Raw genomic sequence first — 25,409 nt, 5'->3', positions numbered from 1 at the left:
CAATTTGGATTTGTTCAAGTCTAACATTAACAAATTCCTAATGAACCGCTCCCTTAAGTAAACACTTCATCAAATCTCCACACTAACGTAATGTACTTGCAATAACCCTTATCCCTGAGTGACTTCCGGGCCTTGATAAGTGGTGATCACTGTGTAAAAAAAAAAAAAAAAAAAAAAAAGGCTGACTGGGAAGCCATCAGGGAACTAATCAGAGATGTGCCATGGAGAAATATTTTTTCTCTCCCTGCTGAACAGTGTGCAAACGAGACCATTGACTGGTTCAAAACTGCAATCGAAGCGCATGTTCCCATGTGGAAATTTTATAGTAAGCCCCACGCTCCCCAATGGTTTACGTCGACTTGCGCAACTGCCATTGCTCAAAAAATGCAGCATGCATACCGTAGGTTTAACCGATATAAGTCCAGTTCAAACAGACTGAAGTATATAGAAGCTAGAAATAACGGTAAGAAAGAAATAGCGACAGCTAAGAGAGAATTTACGGAAACCACTAAAAAGCGCATCGAAGCACAAAAACTAGGAACTCGAGACTTCTGGAAAATCTACAACAGTGTAGTAAATAATGGGCAATCAACAATTCCCCCACTAACCAACAATCACGAGGTTGTCTCCTCAGCAACCGACAAGGCTAACATGCTTGCCAGTCGGTTTGCCTCAAACTCCACACTGGACCCTTCCAACCACCCCCTACCTGACTTTCCTATGCAGACAGATGCCACGCTAGACGATCTGAAAACCACCCATGCTCAGGTGCATGCTATCATAAAAAACCTTGACACTTCAAAAGCATGTGGACCCGATCTTATCCCAGCTGTGCTATTAAAAAAGTGCTCAGCCGAAGTAGCTCCAGTTCTCTCCAAACTCTACAACAAATGCCTTAATGAAGCTTGTTTTCCGGGCTGTTGGAAAACTGCTTCTGTGGTACCAGTATTCAAGAATTCTGGCGAAAGGACTGACCCATCAAATTATCACCCCATTAGCCTCCTCCCACTTTTTGCCAAAATATTTGAGACCTTAATTAACCATGCTCTAGTCCATCACCTTACAGATGCTAAACTTCTGACTGACAAACAATATGGATTTAGACAAGCCCGTACCACAGCAAACATCCTAACTGTGATCTCTGAACGTATATACCATTCACTGGACAAAGCGGGAGAGGGCAGAGCGGTAGCTCTAGATATATCTAAGGCTTTTGACAGGGTATGGCATGAGGGTCTCCTCAGGAAAATTAGATCATATGGTATCACTGGTAGAATACTTAACATAATTAAATCCTTCTTAGATAAGAGAAAAATCCAGGTTGTCCTCGACGGTCGTACATCTAAACAATATGATATAAATGTGGGGGTGCCCCAGGGTTCTATCCTTGGACCTCTATTGTTCCTGATATTCATAAATGACCTCCCCGACAAAACTGCCTCTGAGATGGGTATATATGCTGATGACACTACACTCTATGGCAGGCATGACAGGAAGACGAATAAACACATTTCTAAAGAAATGGTAGAAACACTAGAGGAAGACCTCCAATCTGTGGTGGAATGGGGACAAAAGTGGTTGGTCGCGTTCAATGCTGCCAAGACTAAACTAGTTTCATTCAATAATTACAAGAAACCCTCTCTACCACCTATATCAATGGCCAACGACTCTTTATCTGAGAGTGCATCTTTCAAACTCCTTGGCCTAACGTTCACAGGAAACATGAGTTGGAACAATTACATTGAAGGCATTGCCAGGGCCACTGCAAGAAAGGTTGGCTCTCTCTTCCGTGCTAGAAAACTACTAACACCCGAAAGTATCCTGTACCTCTATAAGGCCACCATTCGCCCATGTATGGAGTATTGCTGTCACATCTGGGCTGGTGCATCTGCTACTAGTCTCTCGCTCCTTGACAAGGTTCAAAAGAGAGTCGCACACCTGATAGGCTCTGAACTGACATCTAAGCTTCAGCCTCTGTCCCATCGACAAAATGTTGCATCCCTCTGCCTGTTCTACAAGTATTTTAATGGTGAATGCTCTGACGAACTGCAATCACTTGTGCCCCCACGACGTGAGCACCCTCGACAAACCCGACAGGCTGCTAAATCCCACCCCCACACTGTAGAGATCCCTAGATGTAAAAGATCTTTTTACTCCAATAGTTTCTTCCCCAGAACCGCTAGACTCTGGAATTCCATTCCAGGTCCCTGCTTCCCCAACAGTACTGACGTGCAGAAGTTCAAGTGTAACATGAACCGGCATCTTGCTGCCCAAATCCCTACATAGTACAGTAGTTGTTGCCCCTGATAGTAGCCCCTACACCAAAGTGGCAATTTGCCTTGTTTGGGGTGAAAATGTAATAAAAAAAAAAAAAGAAGAAAAAAAAAGATGAAATCAAAAACGCTCTTAAAAAACAGGGAGTAATAGATCACAACAGAATATATATTAAAAAAAACGGACAATCCATATCTACTAGAACATATGTATTAACTTTCAATACCCCCAAAGTCCCGAAAGAAATCAAGATTGGGTATACCAACGAAAAAGTAGAACCATATATACCAAGCCCATGAAGATGTTATAAATGCCAAAAATATGGGCATCACAGAAGCTTGTAGAGGACATGAAACATGAGGAAAATGTGGTTTAAGGGAACCCAGCCACACAGAGAGTGTGTGCCCCAATGAGGCAAAATGTTCAAATTGCCTGGAAAACCACCCAGTTTTCTCCAAAACTTGCAAAATTTTCAAAAAAGAAAAGGAAATTACAGAAATGAAATATAAAGAAAATATCTCCTTCCCTGAAGCGAGAAAAAGGGTTAACTCCAACAAAAACATAAACACCTAAAACATAAACACCTATGCAGATATTACCAAAAACCCACCCAAAACCAACCAAATTGACTACCAAGAATTACTTAACAAATTGATCTCTGAACTCACAAATTTAATTGAAACCCTAAAAAAAAACCAAAATGAAACCAACAAAAAACAAATACTAACATACTCAAAAACTCAACTAAATGACCAAAACCAAACACAAATTCCAAAGAATAAAAAAGAAACTCATCAACAAAAACCACAATTAAACTTACGTGAAAGATCTAAATCACGAACTAGAACAAAAACAGACCATAAACATACAGTATCAGAAGAAATGGAAACAAAACAGGAAAACACAAAACCTCCTTCTAAAATGCCAAACAAACCAAAAACAGAAATTCTATTAATTGAAAAAGAAAATAAGTATGAATTAATGGAAACAGTAAGTCAGGAAGAACATGTAAAATGGAGCAAATCCAAAAGCCCCAGACCAAAACAAAAGAAAAAAACTCAGCAAAACCTGTCAAATGAAACACAAACACAGACAAGAGACACACCTTCCACATCCAATGAGATGGAGATGTGAACCAAAAAAAAAAAATATAAAATAAATAAATAAATATAAACTCAAGAAACAGAGAGACCTAAATATATGGACCTCTAAAACAACACTCCCCACAAAAATCAAACAATAACAACACAACAATGACCGACACAATTATTCAGTGGAACTGCAGAGGCATAAAAGCAAACATAGAAGAACTACACCAACTCTCAGCAAAGTTAAACCCAGCTATTATTTGTTTACAGGAAACTTTCCTCAAAGACAAACAAAAAAATAAACCTAAATAAATACTAACAATTCAACTACATAAAAAATACTGATCTCCGCGCTTCAGGTGGTACTTCCATTTTAGTCCGAAATGATATACCACACAGCCACTTAGAACTTAAAACTAACTTTCAAGTATTAGCAATTAAAGTCACTCTACATAAACAAATCAATATTTGTTCCATCTACATCCCCCAAACCAAAAATTAAAACAGAATGAACTCCAAAATATCATAAGGCAACTACCCACACCCTTCATCCTACTTGGAGACTTTAACTCCCACAATCCAATATGGGGTAGCAACGAAACCAACCAGAAAGGCAAACTCCTAGAAAAACTCGTTAACAATAATAATTTATGTATATTCAACAATCAAACCCCAACATACCTATGCCCAACCTCCGGCAAAAACTCAGCAATAGACCTGACCTTATGTGATCCGTCAATTCTAATGGACTTTTCATGGTCAACGTACAATGACACATGTGGAAGCGACCACTTTCCTATAATACTTGAAAATTTAAAAGTCTCCCTGGAAGAAGAAACTACAAAATGGAAACTAAAAAAAAGCAAACAGGGAAGAATACAAGAAATTATGCTCAAAACACCTCAATACAAATGAAAACATTCAAAACATTGAAGACTTCACCAACAAACTAACTACAATCGCCGAAAAATGTATCCCTTTCAAATCTACTCCATATAAACACAACAAACCAGAGTACACCAAAGAATGTCAAGAAGCCATCAAACTACGACGCAAAGCCTTAAGAAAATTCCAAATAGAACCTACCAAACAAAATTTAATCAACTTTAAATATCATAAAGCAATAGCCCGGAAAACTATTAAAGAAGCTAAAAGAACATCCTGGCAAAAATATGTAAGCGAGTTAAACTTCTCCACAAACCAAAAATCAGTCTGGAACATACTAAGAAGCATGTCTGGGAAAAAAACAATGAACCCCATTAAACATTTATCAGTAGACAACACACTAATTACAGAAAAAAAAACAGATAGCAGACTCACTAGCTAAACAGTTTGCTAAGAACTCAAATCAAATCAACCCAAAATTCCAAAAAATAAAGTACAACGCTGAAAAACATAAACTAAACTTATCCTCAGACAACCATGAAACATACAACGAATTAATCTCCCTTGAAGAATTAATCAACTCAATAAAAAATCCCACAACACAGCAGTTGAGCCCGATAAGATTCACAACGAATTCTTAAAACAACTACCAGAAGAATCCATTAAGTGCCTTCTAAATGTCCTCAACAATATATGGGAAAAAATCTATTCCCAGAAATATGGAAAGAAATGATAATCATCCCAATACCAAAAACTGGAAAAGACTCTTCCAACCCCCAGAATTATAGACCCATCGCCTTAACAAGTTGCCTTTGCAAAACCCTGGAACGAATAGCCAACCAAAGATTAATATGGCACCTAGAGATAAACAACCTAATTACAAATATACAAACAGGATTTCGCAAAAAAAGAGGCACAATCGATCAAAAAACCAGATTAGAAACCCTTATAAGAGAAGCCTTCATAAAAAAACAACACATGACAGCTATTTTTTTCGATATAGAGAAAACATACGATACCACTTGGAGGTATGGTATCATAAAAGACGTCCAAGACTTAGGCATAAGAGGACGATTGGCATTATTCATTAAAAACTTCCTTTGCACAAGAAACTTTAAAGTCAGAATAGGAACAACCTTATGAAACAACCAAAATTTAACAGAAGGCATACCTCAAGGAAGTATCCTATCCACAACATTATTTGCAATAAAAATCAATAAAATTATCCAAAACCTTACTCCTGCAATTGATAGCGCACTCTATGTCGATGACTTTGTCATCAGCTACAGATCCCACCACATCCATTCTCTGGAAAGGACCTTACAATTAAACTTAAATCGAATCAACAACTGGGCAATAAACAATGGATTCAGCTTCTCTAAATCTAAAACTCAATGTGTTCATTTCTGCCCTATTAGGAAAATACATAATGACCCAGTCCTTAAACTAGAAGGAAATATCATACCTGTAGTCAACCAATACAAATTCCTTGGAGTCATATTTGATAAAAAATTAAATTTTATACCACACATAAACTATCTAAGACGCAAATGCAATAACACCCTTCAACTCCTCAGAGTGGTTGCCCACACAAAGTGGGGAGCAGATCAACAAACCCTTCATAAAATATACAAATACCTCGTCCGCTCCCAATTAGACTACGCTTGCTTTATATACAGAGCAGCAAGAAAATCATATTTAAAAAAATTAGACCCAATCCACCACGGAAGCATAAGACTTATACTAGGAGCTTTCAGAACATCACCCGTAGAGAGCTTATTTGTAGAGGCAAACGAATATCCACCTCAAATTCGAACTGAAAAACTAGCTCTCCAATATTATCTAAAAATCAAATCCACTCCATCAAACCCAGCCTAGGAAAACATCTTCAACCCTAAATACAAATACCTATTCGAAAGTAATGAAAAACAATAAAACCATTTGGTCTAAGAATGGACTCTATATTCAAAGAAACCGAAATCATTACTAACATACATATCTAATTCCAAACATCCCTCCATGGAAAATAAAAACTCCAAACGTAAACCTTAGCCTAAAAGAACTTCAAAAAGCAAAAACACACCCAAGCATATATCAAGAGGAAATTTATAACATTGTTCAAAAAATACCCAAGACATCACCTTATATACACTGACGGATCTAAAGACAAAGAAAGAACAGCCTGCGCAGCGGTATCAAACATAAAAACCCTAAAAAAAGCACTACCATCAGAAAGTTCAATATTTTCAGCTGAAGCTTACACCATAAATCTAGCTCTTGAAATCATCCACAACAGCAGTTACCAAAAATTTATTATACTATTGGACTCACGATCAGTTCTAGAACCACTGAAAAATAAAAGATTGGAAAACCCCCTTATAGTAAAACTCCTATGTAATCTAAACACTATGGCCAACAATAAAGAAATTCTCTTATGTTGGATCCCTGGCCACATAGGTGAAAAAGGTTATGAAAAAGCTGATAGAGCAGCAAATCTGCCTTCAAACTAACCCCAGATAATATAAAAATACCATTCACAGACCTGAAGCTTAAAATAAATGAGTTTCTTCCAAATAAATGGCAACAGGAATGGAATCAAAACACCTACAACAAACTATTTCAAATAAAAACCAAAGTAAACGAATACACCCCCACCCTTACAAAATCCAGGAAGGAACAAGTTGTCCTATCCCGCCTTCGTATAGGACACACCAACCTCACACACTCCTTTATTCTGAAAAAAGAACTACAACCAAAATGCAACACATGCCAAACACCTCTTACAGTTATATACATCCTTATAGGATGCAAAGCACTAACTAACCTAAGAACGAACCTCCTCTTCAACGCTAATAATATGAAAAACCTATTCAAATACGATACAGAAAATATCTTTAAATTCCTAAAAGAACTGAAAATATATCAAAAGATGTAAAACAAGGAAACTCCATCCTGACCCGAATCATATGTAAAACAGAATATATTTAAATCACCATACTCTCATATCCTAAAAAAGTTGGTCTTTATAAAAAATTCTAAAAAGAACCTTTCATACAACGGTCCTAGATATGACCTTAAACTATATTCGATGATGAGGCCTCAGCTTGTGGGCTTTAGGGAGTGTGGAGCCACCCTTTAATTGCCATTGCTCCCAGGTCCACTCTGACCCGGAGTGGTAGTACCTGTTAGGGTCCCAACTATGGGTTAAATAGAAGCCAACACAAAAAACATTAATAAAAAAACCCCAAAAAAAACCCAAACATACTCTATTAAAAAATGATTCTTCAAAATCACTGGATTCGGCATTAAATAACCTGAAAAAGGTTGATATGTCGTAAAACAAAAAACAAAAAAAACAACAAAAAAAAACAAACAACTGATTTTTACTAAGTACTCTATACACTATGCCATGGATCTTTGCAGATAATTGTAGTATGAATTTTAGGAGCCTTAAACCTATTTTGTTTTCCAGGTGTACAACCTTACTACTTATCATTATATATCACAATTACTTTTGTTCATTTTTCATATTTATTTAAAAAAACTCTTGTGATTTCTGTTTTGTGTCAGGTGATTGCTTTGTGCCTAAAGACACAGCTGTGGGCAGGGATGTCTGTGGAAAAGATGGCTGGCACATCTTTCAGTCCCGAAACCAAAGACACACTCAGTATTCTCGCAGAGAGCATCTATACCACACTTGTTCATTCAGGTAAGTCACGTATATGTTTTTGTTTTAATGGAATACACCTATGCTGCATCGCTGTGCCATAGGTAATAATAAACATAAAAACTTAGGTTCTTATCCAGAATTTAACCTAATTAAAAAAAACAAACAAAAAAATCAACCAAAATGCAGAACAATCTTTAGGATGTATGTACCTGTCACAGAATGAAAATGTCATATTCCAAAAATTATGTAAATTGATCAAGTAGTTAATGTTTTTAACTAAGAAATTCAAATTTTATAATGAAGTAAGGTATTGCTTTGAGCCACCATGTTTAATGAAGGAAGACAACTCAATTTGAATTATGGAGAGTTTAAAATCCAAAACATAATGCTAATAGTATAGTATGAATTACTAAAATTCATAAAAATATTATTTTATATATAAAATATCTACTTGATCAATTTATATGATTTTGGAGTGTAATATTTACGTTATGTGACAAGTACATACATCATAGAGATTTTATATATTTGTAAAATCTGAATATGGACTGCTTTGACATAGTATTTTTTCATGGATTACTTAATATGCACTATGAGGTGCAACAGATAATTCCATGTTTTACCAAGATATTTAGCATTGCATCTACACTTGGGATTTGGTATGATGTACACACCTGATATGTCAAGTTAATTAGCCATCTACAGTGTGCCATATCTTGCATTAATTCAAAAATACTTCTGGATATGTCAGGCAAAGGGAGCGTGGTAGATGAAGGAAAACTAAGCTTGAGTGTGTAAGAAGTGAATGAAATAATTTCGTTGCTGTTAACAGTAATTGATTAAAGTTTACATAAATAAAACAGTAGATGTATGTATGTGCATGTTTAACCGATAAACTCATAAACTATTAGTCACATAACACTGAAATTAACAGGAAATAGTAATCATACATTAAGGTTGGTTTATAATGAGTAAAATCTTTGTTTGGATGAATACTGTGTACAGAAATATGTTGGTGAGTTGAAATGCAAATTGTTCATTTAAACTTGCCCACATATTTTTTGCATGCGAAAATTCAATCATAGTAATTGCTAGAAGTGGTTCAATTTTGAGTCTTTCTTATCTGACAGGTTAGCTCAAGTGGTAAGGAACGTGATTGGAGCACAAATCGTTTTGGTTTTCATTCTAGCTGATGGCATCCAAGTCATTTTTTTTTTTAACTTTTGAAATCAGAACTATATATATAATATTCAATAGAGAATTGGCCCTGTAATAATAAATTAGAAATCTGCATGAATTAAAAGATATTTAAGCATATTTTACAACCGGGCCAAATGCCCTCCTGCTAGTGATTGAATGAAACAATGGCTAACTTAGTAAAAATCTATTTGGAATTAAACTAATATCGCTAGAATTCTTACTGATAGGCATAAGTGAGAAGAGAGGAGGAAGAGAATGGTTGGTGGACTGGCTTGCTTGCTTTTCCTCCCGCTCTCTTTTTCATTCTCCAAGTTAAAAAAAAGAACCTCCCCACACACATCATCACTCAGGCGATTGATTATTTTCTTTCTTTTGATTTTATTACATTTTTTTAAGATCAAAAAAATTGTATCACCAACATGTTAATGTTTTTTATATGAATACATGTGAGAGTTTTAGTCTTGCATTTATAAGAAACTTTTGACTGCAATTTTTATTATTTAAATTTTTCATTTCAAGTATTTCAAGCAGTAAACTTTATGAGGCGATAATGAGTTTTCAAATTTATAAATTTAATAATTAAAGAACACAATAAGTAATATTTATAGTTAAGAAACTGATTAACAACTAGTGCTACCAGATCAGGCTGTCTAAAGATATTGGTTTCCTGGGATGAAATACACCTAACATTGATGCTTTTTGTTTTTCTACTTCTTTTTGCAAAACTTTATTATGTTCTGCAAAACTAAAACCAAAAAGCCACCTTTCCCCCTTTTCCTTCTTGCCGTTTCCCTTTCCTCTTTCTATCTCTCCCCTCCACTTCCTGATTTGCTTCCTAACTTAAAATGTACCAAACATTAATACTGTAACCCTTTTCTCTCTCCCATTGCAAAACTCATTCATGTTCTGCAGGGTAGGGAACAAAAACAATAAAATCCACTATAAAACAACCAAGAACAATTCAATTAAATAACATTTTTTTGGCATACAATTTGGTCTTCATTCTTTGATCGTCACTTCCCCATGTGTTTGTCCATTAATCTGTATTGTTGCAATGTCTAGTGGGTGTTGATCTGTTAATTCAAGACTAATAAAATTTGCGCATGGATACACAAGAAGATTTGGTAACGGTTTTAAAGTTTTATTGGTGAGAGAGATTCGTAAAGAAGGGGAGAGATTGAAAATTTTTCCCTCATAAAATATGAGCTAAAGCTAATTTTTTCTTACTTATTTTCTTTGATTAAAAATTGGTCAACAAATGGACATTCGTGAGGAGATTCCCTTAGATACCTACATTGTATGTGTGGATTGGCTGCTTCCTCGGTGGAACCTTCTTCAAGAATAATGATGCAATTTCCATCTCATCATTTAGCATAAGCTTCCAGCATGTTTTGACTAGGGAACTGATCCATGGCCCTATCGCCTCACTCGTGTGGTGCATTGAGTATCTTTCCATTTGTCGCCAACCTGTTGTGGCATGTACTTAATGAAACACTCTTTTCCTTTTCTAGAAATTGAACATGGCAGCCTTGAAGTTGGTAATTTATTGCAGACTAAACACAATGAATGGATCAACAAAAAAATCCGAAATATTGTAACATTCTTTAATTCAGAGTAAGTGTTGATGTTTTCTTTGAATTCATTTATCATAAGATATGATCGAATTGTGAGTGAAGATTTTTTAAATTCATTTATTATGAGATATGACCAAATTGTAAGTGAAGATTTTTTAAAATTCATTTATTATGAGATATGACCAAATTGTAAGTGAAAAATTTTTTTCACAGTCGTTTCAAGTTGGTAATTCTCATTCAAAACCTACAAATGATCCATGTTCAGCTGAGTAATTGATTAATGTTTAATTATTACTTTTTTTTTTTCCAATTTTCTTATCCTTTTGGTTTTCCTGGGAATACCAGATATTGATCTGCTATTTCAGAGACTTCAACAAAGATAACTTCTTACGATTATAAATGTCCCTTTAAATGCAATAGTTTTTATATATCTTGCACTTGGTTCACCGAGTATATTTGCCAAGTAGTCTTTGAAATTCTTTTTCATGAGCCCTGTTGCTTATACTGAAATAGTGGATGTTTTCCTAAGATTCCAGTTTCTTTTCATACCATACATAAAACCTTGACATTTAATTATATTCACCCTATCAACTCTGTTTAAGCCAGTATCATTAGGAGCACTAATTAGAGTTGCTATTTTCTTCTTCTTATCTCATATGATTATTTTAAGTTTAACAGATCTGTTTTCTGGGTGCATAACCGTAGAAATTTCATAGTCATAGTGGATGGTGATGATTTATTTGCAATAGTTATTTTATATGTTCCCAGGACTTGCTACTATGTTCGATATTCAATTTATTGCAAATGGCCCAGTGGAGATATTTGCACACTTCATTATGTCACATTATATTGTAGACATCCCTCAGCAAACCCACACAACTGGATATCAGGTGGCTCACACTCTCTACTTATAAGTGACAGAACCTGGACTTGGCTTAAGCGCATTGGTCATCAAGCCTTAACCCTGGGCAGCTATAATCATCCTCTCTTGATCATAATTGAGTGATTCTCTTTTGAGCTAGTCTACAGAGCCTTTCTTATCTATATATTCTTAGAATGGGTCTCTCGAAAATTTTAGGTACATTGTTGGTTGACACATTCTCTCAGTTTTCTACTATAGAAGGTTTTGGTGTATTTCTGGAGGTTTTTTGTTTTTTTTTTTAGACTATTTTTGTGGCATGCTTGTTTGGTATTCCTGTTTCAGACAGTCTTGTTACATTATTTTAAGTTTTACAAAATCAGTTTAAATATTTTCTAAACGTTTCATGTTTTCCTCTCTAAATTCATGTTCAGCTGAGTAATGTTGGATTACTTCAAACGTTTGAAGTATTTAACAACATCAATCTCAATACTTTTAAAATGGATAATATTTTTTGTCAAAATGTGAGTGAATGAAACATATTTTATACTCATAATATGCTATTTTTTGTTGTTTCCAATAATGTTAATTAATCTCAATATTTACAAAGTGGTAGGTCTACCATTACAAGGAAGCAGGGCATTATTGCAGTCAGTCAAGGGAAGAGTCTATCAGGAATGTTTACACAGTATAATATGGAAGTGGAAACTAGTCAGTGAGTGTTTAGAATATTTGTTGCATGGATATGAGAATGGTACGATGGATGTGTAATGTGAGTCTTAAACATAGGTTTGAATATGACAACTGCAAAGGAAAATTAAATCTGCACCGTAAAAGGAAATGTGTACAGAACACATATTTATAAATACAATTATGGCGTATGTTTTTTGGAATTGTCTCATCTATTCCCTGCTTCCTTTGTTCCAGCTCGTTTGACTCATTGGTCTAGTGGTCTCCATCAATTCACTGTTTTAATACCGCATTGTAATACAGCTTCTTATTCCAGTAGCTTTTTTCCAAGAACTGCAAAGTTGTGAGATTCTCCTCTTGCTGACTCTTTTCCTCATACCTACAGCCCTGATCTTTTCAAAATTGTCAATATGTATCTCCTGTCTTTGCGATAATAATTTTTTGTTCTTGTTAGCTCCTTGCATCAAGTGGCATCATGCCTTGTTTCAAACAATTTCCATAAAAATAAAAAGGTGTTATCATAGAAATCATTGCCAGTAGTCACATGCCAGCAAAAACAGGTACCTGGAATATAAGTGACAAAAAAACTATTGAAAATCGCATTGTGTTCTCACAACAGCCATTTACCATTGATTGATTTCTGGTAATGGCCCTTAGCTTTCTGTAGATTTAGAAGAAGCTTAGAATTCCAGTATTCTGTGTCCTATGTCCAGATGGTAACCTCCCTCCATTCTTCCAGACTCTTCATGACAATTTTCTGTGATACCAATAGATTAGTGTCAGTGTTTTTTTTTTGTGCAGGAGGTTATTATCATTATTTTCATCTTTTCGATTTTTAAAATGATGTTGCTAATGAAAGATTAAATTAATATTGTGATATTTTACAAAAACAAATTTTCTTTGCAGTAATTGTTTCCCCAGTCCACGTCATTTGCCTGAAAATACAATCCCAGAATTTGCAGAGCAGTACTATACTTCAGCATGTAATGAAGTTCTTGAAGGGCCATTGGGTAAGGATTGTTTTCTGTAATACATTTGTATTTATCTTCTATAATATAAAACCAAAATGTGTGTGTGTTTGTATGTCTGCTAAAAACTTTCGACACGTGACGAACACTGACAAAATAGGTATCATTTGAAAGCGCAGATGTTCAGACAAGTATCCGAAAATTGGCCCAAAACTTTAATTCTTTGACCGTCAACTGGGCCATTTTTTTACAAGAAGGGGTCACATTTTTGTTCACATTTTTGCAAAGTCATTCATGCCTTGCAATGACTAACCTTATTTTGAACGGCGGCAATTTTGTATGTCATGGTGGGCATGGCAACTAAACTGTTCGCTTTTTTTCCACTTTCTTTTCCTCTTAGCATTACAGGTTCGAACCTGCCTGCCTACCTACTACTTTTTTCCTCCCTTGCATCGGTACTCGCTGCTATTTTCATTTTTCTTTAGAGGGTTGATTAATTTTTTTTTGTTTTTTGCTCGATTGAAACTTTTTTTGGTTCCAGAATTAAATTCAGCAAAACATTAAAGTCCTAATGAGGTAAAAGTGAGTCAAACAAAGATAAGGTCATTATGATTAAGTGTTCATTAAGAAGCATAAAAAATTTCAATATACATTGCCGTCCAAACTAGTCCTTGGCCGTTAACATGACAGAAATGGTGGTGCGTAGGGGGGGGGCAGGTTAGCAAGGTTAAAAAAAAAAATGATTACTTATCTGGGATAACAATAATTTCAAACAAAAAGTAAATGTAACATGTCCGAGTCATCTGAAAATAAAATATAAAAAAATATTCACAGTTGTTTTCCTCTTGTTTTTTGGTTTTTATTATTCTTTTCATTTGGGCCCCTTTTTCTTATGTCTCTTCTCCCATGCCCTCTCTTCTCCAATTACACTTGTAGTTCTTTTATTGTATTTAAAAAAAATTATTTGTATCATGATCGCCAGTTTTCACTCACTGCTCCTAAATATTTCCTTTATTATCAAGTAATATTTTATGATCTTGGAATTATAACTTTGTTTTGTAAAGTTCCTATTTACTATGCCTCCCCATGGGACAGAGTTAGACACCAGGGTCGTTTTTTAACGTGGAGAAAAGGAACAAAAATAAAAAATTGTCTCAGTCATGAAGGATTTCTCCTCCACTGACAGAGAACAAGAAATTGAAGTGCAGCATCTGAAGAACAGATACTACACTTTGAAGTATTTATTTGCTCCCCCACCAAGCAAATTAGGCACAAGGCCAATTTTTAATGTGAGGAGTGAAGGAGAAATGGGGACCAACTCTCCGGGGAGTAGGGGAGCTGGATAGTGACAATTGGTATGAAGGGTTGCCCTTACATTGACCAAGGTCTTATATGTGGGGTTGCCCCCACATCTGGTCTTTGCTTGCAGTATCTGTTCCGACAGATACTACACTTTGAGATATTAAATCTTTTATTCATGTTAAAAATACAGTCAAAATCATACTACACTTTGATCTTGTCCCGAAGGCGAAGTTATCAACCACATACATTGACATGGCACTTTTTTCCTGTGAGGACACTTGAGAAGACCATGATACACAAACTTAAACTACAAAATGGAGATTTATCTACTGGTTGTGATTTCACTTATAAGTCTGTGTTGATTTCGTGTTGATGTTATATTATGAAAGGATCTTAGTATGTTTCCAGCTTCTGATCTTCCTATAATGGAGACTAAATGTCTTTCTGTGACTAAAATGACATTGTAATTTTCAAAATTATAATGCTGTGTTTTCAAACATATTTTCTGGATTTATCATTAATATTTGTTTTTTTTTCAGGTCAAGAAAGCTTGTCCGATATTTACTGGCTGATTGTACATAACATTGGCTGGCTCGAGACACAACTCGATATACAGACTACTTTGCCTCGCAATGAAGAGAAAATCTCATCTTCGTTTACCATCAACTTTCTTCCTGTGCCTCCTCCTTCCTTCAATCCACTTGCAACTTTTGATGAGATTGGCAACGCAAAATTTGACGCAGTAAGTATGGAATATATTGAGTTGGTATCATTACTATATATATTTTGTTTGCCCCATCCAAGCTATATTGTCACTAAAGCATAAGGGGCTACTTTAATAAAGGTCATATTTTTAAGGGGGAAACCTAGTGAAGAGTTCAGTAACAAGATATTTGTTCACATTACATTTAAATTTTTGCATGTTGATACAGCAAGGAAGCAGGAAAAGGATTCCAAAAGCAAGCAGTTCAGGGTAAAAACTATTAGATGAGGAAATCTTCTAGCATTAGAGACCTCTTCAGTGAAGGTTGGTCAGTGATATTTATGTTGAAGGGTATATATACAACATACTTATGACATGCTGGCTTGTTAAATTCTCAAAGTTAAGCAACATTGAGCCTGGTTAGTACCAAATAGGTAATTATTTGGAAATACTAGGCACTGTATGTAGGAGGCCATAGACACATCCTGCAAGAACTGCAAAAACCTAATGTTATCTCCCCTAACTGGAATATACATGCAACTGGGGACTATTTGTGAATTTGATATTCCCTAGAAACTTCCTCATTCAGGAGAAAGCAGGTACAATGCACCTGAGGTAAATGTCATTTTGTTTGTTTGTGTACAACTGCAATAAGTTTATCATAGCACATTCCTTAGAAATACTTGTAAAATAAGCTTAGGAATATAGCCCTTTCAGTAAACGTATTTATTTTGTTTGCTTCTTTTTTTGTGAACCAAAGTTCAATCTGGTGCTACCAGATCAGGCTGCTCTGTGGCTTCCTGAGACGAAATGCACCTACATTGACGTTTTTTTTTTGTTTTCTGATCTTTTTTGTAAAACTTAATTATGTTCTGCAAAACCAAAAACAAAAACAACAGTCTATTCCCCCCCCCCCCTTTTTATTTTATTTTTTCCTACCTTACTCCCGGTCCTGGATATGACCTTAAACTACATCCGATGGTGAGGTCCGGCTTACGGGCTTGGGGAGTGTGGAGCCACCTCTTAATTGCCATTGCTCCCAGGTCCACCCTGACCCGGAGTGGTAGTACCTGTTAGGGTCCCAACTATGGGTTAAATAGAAACAGATTTTAAAAAGGAAAAGAAACAACAAAAGAAGAAAGAAAAAGAAAACAAATATATTCTATTAAATTATCTATTTATTTATTTACTTTTTTGCCCTGTCGGTAGGGCATGAGAACAAACCGACTGCCCCCCCTGCAGAGGGTAAAAATCCCTCAATGGGGCAACCAGTTAGCCGTGGGTTGCTACCCGTAAAGTCTTAGGACGTGATCCTGGTGATTGAGCGAACCTAAACCAGGATACATAGAAGTTTAGGCACCGCAACACATTACTTTGGCCCTTACTTCGATTAGACGGGCGGTCGGAGAGGCCCGATCCGACCAATCGGCCAGTCACGCCAAGCCCCACCATATATTGCCCATTCCAAAAACTCACTACTAATACAACACATCCCCCCTCTCCCACAAATAACCCTACTCCCTAATATATGATGGAAAGCGGTGGCTGAGGGTCAATCGATTAGGTGTGAATATCGATGACGAGGCTGTAAACCCCTCAGGATTGCTACAGATCCCATAGCAATATCAAGAGAGAACAGATAATCATTATGATACCACCAAAGTCGGTTATATCATCATTGTATCCCTGTAGAGGCTGGGCGAATGGGTTTCCCCCCAGGCTCTTCCCAAATAGGACTCCGAGGTGGGTGGGGAACAAAGATGACGAAAAAAGAAAACAAAATATATGGCTTATTCCTCCCAAAAACCACCCAACCACCCAAAGAGAACCCACTCTGATGTCTCTGACATCAGTAGCTCTGACGAAGAGACGATAAAACCAAGGAACTCAACATTCGTAGTAATAGAATCAATGGAGGAAACTCCTTTGAGCAAACTATCACCTTTTAAAATTGAAAAAAATCTTAAAACTCTAAAACCAAAGTCTATTAAAAAACAATTTAACGGCAGCCTACTAATAGAAACCCATAACGAAGAACAAACTAAAGAAATATTGAAACTAAAATTATTTGAAAACATCAAAGTCAAATGCTACAGACATCCAACCCTAAATACCTGCAAAGGAGTAGTGAAAAGCCACGAACTTGCACTTTGTCCCTTGGAGGAAATCAGGACAAACTTACAGAAACAGAATGTGTTAGATGTTCGCAGAGTTCAAATAAAAAAAAACAGTGAGAAAATCGATACCAATACATATATACTAACTTTCGATTTCCTCACCATACCCAAAGAAGTGAAAGTCGGATATATGAAAATAAATGTAGAAATTTATATTCCAAACCCCCTCCAATGCTTCAAGTGCCAGAAGTTTGGACACCATCAAGATCGGTGCACACGATTACCAGTGTGTGGAAGATGTGGAGAAAGTGGCTCACACATTGACTGCAGAAAAGATTTTAAGTGTGCCAACTGCCTGGGAAACCATGGCGCTGGCTCTAGATATTGCGAAATATGGAAAAGAGAAAAAGAAGTGACCAAACTAAAACATATAAAGAATATATCCTACCCAGAGGCCAGGAAAATCATCGAAACTAAAACATATGCAGATGCAACAAAAAAAACTAATCCAATCAACAATCAAAATGGTCATATACATGTAACGGATACAACTGACAAGAAAATTGATGTCCTAAGCAAACTAATAAAGGAAATGAAAGAACTATTAGAAGAAATGAGGAAAATGAATAGTGCAATGTCTGCAACCAATCCAAGGATAATATTAAGTAAAGACACTACTGAACCACAAAAAGAAACAAAACCACAAACCATTTCTACAAAAACAACCGAACAACCATCAAACACATCACAAGCCAGAAAAGAATCAAAAATCCCCCCAGACAAAAAAAAAAAAAAAACAAAAACAGGAAAAGAAAGATCCCGATCTATATCTCGAACAGGGACTCCGACAGAAAATAGATTTGAGGGATTGGAGACGATGGAAGTTGAACACAATTCCAAATGATGAACAAAATATTACAATGGAATATCAGAGGGATAAAAGCAAACCAAAATGAACTCACATTATTAATAACAAATATGAGCCCAGCACTTGTCTGTCTACAGGAGACCTTTCTGAAAGAAAATAATACCATCAACATAAAACACTATACATCTTACAACTACATAAATAAAGATACGGACAGAGCTTCTGGAGGCACATCAATACTTGTGAAGAATGAAGTCCCTCAAAGACAAATAAATATAAACACAAACTTGCAAGCAATTGCAGTTTCAGTGACTCTACATAGAACTATAACACTTTGCTCAATATACATCCCTCCAAAAGATACAATCAACGAAACTGAGATAACTCAATTAATAAAACAACTCCCTAAACCCTTTTTTCTACTAGGAGATATCAACAGTCACAATGTAATATGGGGAAGTAAAGAAACAAATAAAAAAGGAAAAGAAATAGAAAACATAATAAATAAAAATAATCTATGCCTCCTTAATAATCAAAACTACACCTATATGTACCCAGCAACAGGTACTTTCACCGCCATTGACCTTACCTTATGTGATCCTTCCATATATATGGACTATGACTGGAAAGTACACAATGACACCTGTGGGAGTGATCATTTCCCAATCATCCTGGAAAGTCTAAGTACTAGCACTGAACAAAAAACACCCAAATGGAACCTACATAAAGCGGATTGGGAAGACTTCCAGGAACAGTGCAAAAACCAATTAATTATCGAAAAGAATGATGAAGATGACCATTTGAACTACTTCATTAAAACACTCACAAACATAGCAAATAATACCATACCGAAAACAACCAAAACCAACAATCACAACAAACCTTGGTTCACAAAAGAATGCAGAAAAGCCATCAGAGCTCGACGAGCTGCCTTGAGAAAATTCGAAAAGTATCCAACAAGCGAAAATCTGTATTTCTTCAAAAACAACAGAGCAAAAGCCAGACGAATCATAAAGGAATCCAAAAGAACAACTTGGAGAAATTATATATCCAAAATTAATGTGAATACCAAGGCAAAAATAGTTTGGAACATGATGAGGAAAATAGAAGGAAAGTGTAGTAGTACACCAATATCCCACATCTCTAAAGGCAACAAAATATACACTGATCAAAAAGACATTTCCAATAACCTGGCAGATAATTTATCAAAAATTTCATCATGTGACAGACAGAGAAATTCAAAAAGATTAGAGAAAAGGAAGAGAAAAAGAAAATTCTATTTAAATCACAAAATACTGAAAAATACAACCAACCTCTTACCTTGCCTGAATTAAAAGAATCGCTAACCAAATCCCATGACACAGCTACAGGGCCCGATGAAATTCCATATGAAATCCTCAAAAAACTTCCAGAAACCTCAATGAAATACCTACTTGAAATTTTCAATATTATATGGTCCAGTGGAAACGTACCCGAGACCTGGAAAGAGGCCACAATAATACCAATCCCCAAATCTGAAAACTCAAACATCCAATCCCAATCAAGTAACGTCTCAGATCCATTGAATTTCAGGCCAATAGCTCTAACAAGCTGCATTTGTAAGACCATGGAAAGGATTATAAACAAAAGACTAATCTGGTTCCTGGAAACAGAGAATCTTATTACAGAATTTCAAACAGGATTCAGGAAAAACCGAAGTTCAATAGACCACATAGTTAGACTTGAAACCTTCATCAGAGAAGCCTTTGTAAGGAAGGAACATTTAACAGCAGTGTTCTTTGACATGGAAAAAGCCTACGATACTGTGTGGAAGTACGGTGTTACAAGGGATCTGAAGGCACTTGGACTAAAAGGCAGAATGCCAATTTTTATTGAAAATTTTTTAAAAAATAGACGGTTCAGAATAAAGGTTGGCACAGCTCTCTCGGACTTGAAAGAACAAGAGAATGGAGTACCTCAAGGGAGTATACTATCAGTGACCCTGTTCAGTATCCGAATTAACAACATTGTAAAAAACCTTAACCCTGGGGTAGATTGCTCCCTATATGTGGATGACTTCCTAATATGCTGTAGATCTAGATATATATCTATAATAGAAAGGAAGCTTCAATTGTGCTTAAACAAAGTAATGAGATGGACGGAAGAGAATGGATTTAGATTCTCCAAAAGAAAAACGAAATGCATGCATTTCTGCAAACTAAAGAACATGCATAATGATCCTGTCCTAACCATGGAAGGAATGCCCATACACGTTACTGACCAGTACAAATTCTTAGGGATTTTATTTGACAAAAAGTTAACATTCATCCCACACATAAACTATCTGAAAAAAAAAATGTAACAAAGCCATAAATCTTTTGAGAGTGGTAGGACATACCGATTGGGGTGCAGACAGGGAAACACTCCTTAAACTTTACAGAGCACTAGTCCGCTCAAAGCTAGACTACGGTTGTTTCATATATGGATCAACCCGAACATCATATATAAAAAGCCTAGACCCTATTCACCATACTGGCCTAAGATTGGCCCTAGGAGCATACAGAACTTCCCCCGTGAACAGTCTATACACAGAAGCACACGAACCCCCACTAGATCTAAGGCGAGAAAAGTTAGCCCTTCAATATTTACTGAAACTGAAGTCTTGCCCAAACAACCCTGCATACCAATGTACCTTCTATCCTAAATATGAAGAACTCTTTAACATGAGAAGAAAAACTATCAAAACGTTCGGGCTCCGAATGAAGGAAAGCATTGAAGAATCGAAAATTCCAATCTCCAGCATTCACAACTTCATACTGCCTAAAACACCCCCATGGACCATGAAACAAGTTGAAATAAAACTCAACCTAAACAAAAAGTCCAAATCTACCACAAACCCTATTGAATACCACGACGAACTTCAACATTTAAAATTACAATATTCAGACTACACCTTTATCTACACAGACGGGTCTAAAAGCAACAATCACACTGGATGTGCAGCAACGTACCATAAAATCACAATGAAGAGAAATCTTCAAAATGAAGCATCTATATTCACTGCAGAGACTATAGCTATCGATCTAGCACTCAACATAATTTCAGAGGAAACCACCAAAAACTTCATCATTCTCACAGATTCTCTATCAGTCCTATTATCTATACAAAATCAAAAACAAGAAAATCCACTAACAACAAAATTAATAGAAAAAATCAATATCCTTCCAACTACTAAAAACATTATTCTTGTCTGGATCCCCAGCCATGTGGGGATCAAAGGCAATGACAGGGCAGATATAGCTGCAAAAAGATCTTCTCACCTTCCAACTGACAATTTTAAGATTCCACATACTGATCTTAGACCCCAGATAAAAGCATACATACAGGAAAAATGGCAACTGTGGTGGAGTCAGCAAGAGGGCAACAAATTATACTCAATCAAACCTGAACTTAAGGAACGATGTCCGGACATCAAGAGATCACGCCGAGAAGATGTGATACTGACTCGGCTGCGCATAGGGCACACCAACTTTACTCATTCTTATATACTAAATGGAGAATCGGCACCAGAGTGCATCCCATGCCAGGAGACACAGTAAAACATATCCTAGTTGGGTGTGATGACCTTGCCCTAACTAGAAAATTATATTATACAGAAAGCAATATGGAAGACCTTTTTGAAAAGGTCAACTCAGCAAATATTCTAGCATACCTAAGGAAAATAAATTTATATAAGAAAATTTAAGGAAATTTAAAGTCACCCAAATATACACATCCATGTATAAATACAACATTTAATTTCTTAGTTCAATTTTATAAAAAAAGGGAGGAAAGGCTGAAAAGGTCATTCCCCCCCTCCCAATAAAAAAAGTTAAAAAAAAAAAAAGGACTCCGGCATTAAATGACCGCATAGGTTGATATGCCGTAAAACCAATCAATCAATCAATCAACCAAAGTTCAATCTGTTGTCTAAATATTTGGTCTGTCACATTTCATAAAAGAGGGCAATGTTGACCATTTTAATTTGAACAATACTTTATTTAGCTGTATGGATATTCCTCTTTCATTAATGAATGGCTTCTGGCTATTGTTAGAAAGTGCAGGAAGGATTCTAAGTGCCTCTATCTACCAATTTACCTTTGTTAAAGTTTGTTTTCTAATTGAAATGCCATGTGAATGTTGTAATGAATGACTGTTAAAAACTGTAATTGGCTAAAAAGCGATAACATTCTAGCATGCTGTTTATTAAATATATTATTCTTCTCGTCCAACTCTTTCTTCTATGTCCAATAAATGAAGAAAAATCATGGTCTTAATTCTGTTTATCTGAAAAAGTTATTAACCAAAATTCACAATGTCCACAAGATATTGTCATATGAGCACAAAAGAGGAAATAACTGTAACCTAAAAATGATTAATCTTATTGGAAATAATAGAAACATTCAAGATTTTTTCTTTTGTTTTAAATGAATGTTGCCAAATAAAATTTATGCTGTGGAACGCTCTTTTGTTTCCCTGCTTTCCACCTTACTACAATATGGTCATCAAGTTTAATGTGAACAAGTTCTTGATGAGCCGCCCCCCCCCTAAGTAATCCAATCCACCAAATTTCCACTGCTAACGATTACTACAATATTGTCCCATTGACTACTATACACTCATTAACTCTTATCTTCAAGTGGCTTCCGGACCTTGATAAGTGGTGACTCCCTTGTAAAAAAAAAAGCACTTTTATTAATATACAGAAGCTGCACAAATGCTATCAAGATTTAATTTTTTTCTGACCTTATCAAATCTAAGCCTTTCTTTAAGACTCTCATTATATCTTGATCATATGATTCACATATCATTTCTTGCCATGCAATGCATGTCCTCAATCCTCACTGGCCAGGCTTTATTTCTCTACATCATCACAATGTATGTGCATGCTTTATAGACTTTTCATTTGACTGACAATCTGTTAGTGAGTAAAGGCAGAAGTTTCTCTGAACTTAATCCAATCCTAATTCTTGCAATTACATTAGCAACTGCTCCACCCTGTGCTCCAACCCAAATAATAAAACTTTTGAACAATGTCAATAGCTTCAACATTTGAATAAACTTTCTCCATGTTTGAGTTTTCATCCATCTCCATTGTCTTACACTTGCATATAAACTGGTTATCGTTTCTTAGCCAGTAATTATTGATAGTTTTATGCAATTTTGTCTTTTCAGGAGAAAATCAATAAATTTGATTGCAACTGGAATGATTTGCTCTTCCGAGATCTTGGTTTGAGCATCTATGGTTTGCGTACGTTACTGCTGAATAGGCATGATATGCAAGAGGGCGCATTTTTGGAGGAACATGAACGAAAACCAGTTGATGGACTTCGCCTACTGCTCGACTATGATACCAATGACCTCCGCTAAGACACCCCTCGCCTTGTTTGTTTTTGACTCATGTTGTCTTTCACCCTGTGTGACCCTTGACCTGTTAATGCTGCTGTAGCCATCTTTTTTTGACTCATTGCTGCCCCTTCCCCAAATCTCATTGATCTTCTTTGCTTTGGAGAGGTCAGCATGAAGGTGTTTATAGTGGTCAGAGTTTTGCCCTTCCCTCTAGTGCTTACTTCACCCTAGCTCAAATGATGGATCAGGATCCAGTGCCTATTATTGGAAAGACATATTTATCAGAGATTATTCATATATATATATATATATATATATATATATATATATATATATATATATGTGGAAAAAGGAAAAACCAAAATTATTTATTATTATTTTCCTTTTTCATATTCCTTTATGCTGAAATATTTTCTTCATAATTTTAATTTTATATATATATATATATATATATATATATATATATATATATATATATATATATACCCTCAGTTTAGATCATATGAAAAACCTTAATGAGATAACTGGAAAGACTGATCAACAACTTGCAAATATTTGCAGCTCGATATTAAATGGAATATATATATATATATATATATATATATTGATGATTCAAAACCTTTTTTGAAATCAGTTTCCAAATAGAAAGCATACACAAAGATGTCATTGTTTACAGTTGTTTGAAATCAAAGTTTATTTTAATACAATGATTCATAAAAATTATAAAGAATGACTTCAGAACACCATACCTCATATGAAAAAAGATATTCAACAGTATAGTATAAACCGATTTTTATGCTCTAACAATATTCAAAGGCTGAGGTAAGTTTGAAATAATTAAAAAAAAAATCAAAGTTTAATTCATTTCAAACAAACTGAAACACATTAAATAATGGCAATCAATGTGGATTGATAGAGTATGAAATCATATTATAAACTCATAAAGCAGTATTAATTGATTAATTATGTGCAGTATAAATGAATAACATAAAAAATATAAAATAATAGAGCAATGATAATTAGTCTACTATGCATAATTAATGTTACATATTAATATGAAGAAACATAGATACGAATCACTGACAAATTGTCATATTTTGGCAGGGAAACCACAGATATGATAATATCTCTTTATTAATAAATAAGTTAAGCTCTTACCCTGGTAATTGAACACTGATATACTTTTTGTTCAAATATTTGTGCACATTTTGGAGAAATAAGAACAGAGTACTCAATTACATTTATTAGAGCATGATATATAAAGAATGAAAATAGTGAATAGCAAGGTTCCATACTAGAAGCACAAAATTAAAGCAGAACCAGAATATTTTGTAAAATTCAGTTGACCATATTCATTTGGTAAAAAATGAGTATAGTTGAATGAATTAATGGAGATGTTTTGGTTCAGCTTTAATGATGTGTCTGTGTTTTTATTTCTATCAGTTTGTTGACCTGCTTATCCACTATACCATAAACTATTTTGCTTGAAATTGAAAATTCATATTTTCACCTTCATAGTGTAATAGAATAGTTTGCAAAAATTCCAAAGATCAACTTATCTCTGTTGATAATTTATTATTTTCACAGGAAATACATTACAATATTATTTCATTTGCGATTGATAAGTCAGCAAAATTATGTCTTTGCTGCATTTTACTAACGAGATGCTCATCTTAAAAACAATAGAAAAACCCTTTCTTTGAACAACTCACATAGTCCTTGTGATCAACAAACTCCTCCAATTTTCTTTCTAAGAAGGTTACTTTATATATACATATAAAGAAAACAATTCAAGACTTTACAGATGAGATTAACTCATATTTTGAGTAAAAAAAATATTACGA

General features: G+C 35.2%; 1 protein-coding gene across 4 annotated transcripts in view; it reads left to right on the top strand.

The window, feature by feature from the left end:
- LOC145246559 (uncharacterized protein KIAA0825-like) overlaps positions 1-23,769 on the top strand; it is a 132,102-nt gene extending 108,333 nt beyond the window's left edge. For all 4 annotated transcript variants that reach the window (XM_080108156.1, XM_080108154.1, XM_080108155.1 and 1 more), the window contains 5 exons: positions 7,818-7,956; positions 10,629-10,731; positions 13,147-13,250; positions 15,050-15,252; positions 23,392-23,769. In XM_080108156.1, coding sequence (XP_079964282.1) covers positions 7,818-7,956; positions 10,629-10,731; positions 13,147-13,250; positions 15,050-15,252; positions 23,392-23,586 — 744 coding nt within the window. In that variant the 3' untranslated portion in view covers positions 23,587-23,769. The remainder of the gene's footprint in view (positions 1-7,817; positions 7,957-10,628; positions 10,732-13,146; positions 13,251-15,049; positions 15,253-23,391) is intronic.
- Positions 23,770-25,409: the final 1,640 nt, after the last annotated feature.

This window comes from Euprymna scolopes, chromosome 24, assembly GCF_053919585.1.
Source record: "Euprymna scolopes isolate OS-2025 chromosome 24, ASM5391958v1, whole genome shotgun sequence".
In the NCBI taxonomy this organism is placed as follows: Eukaryota; Metazoa; Mollusca; class Cephalopoda; order Sepiida; family Sepiolidae; genus Euprymna; species Euprymna scolopes.
Note: the sequence above shows the minus strand (reverse complement) of the source record. Positions and strands in the feature narration are given on the sequence as shown.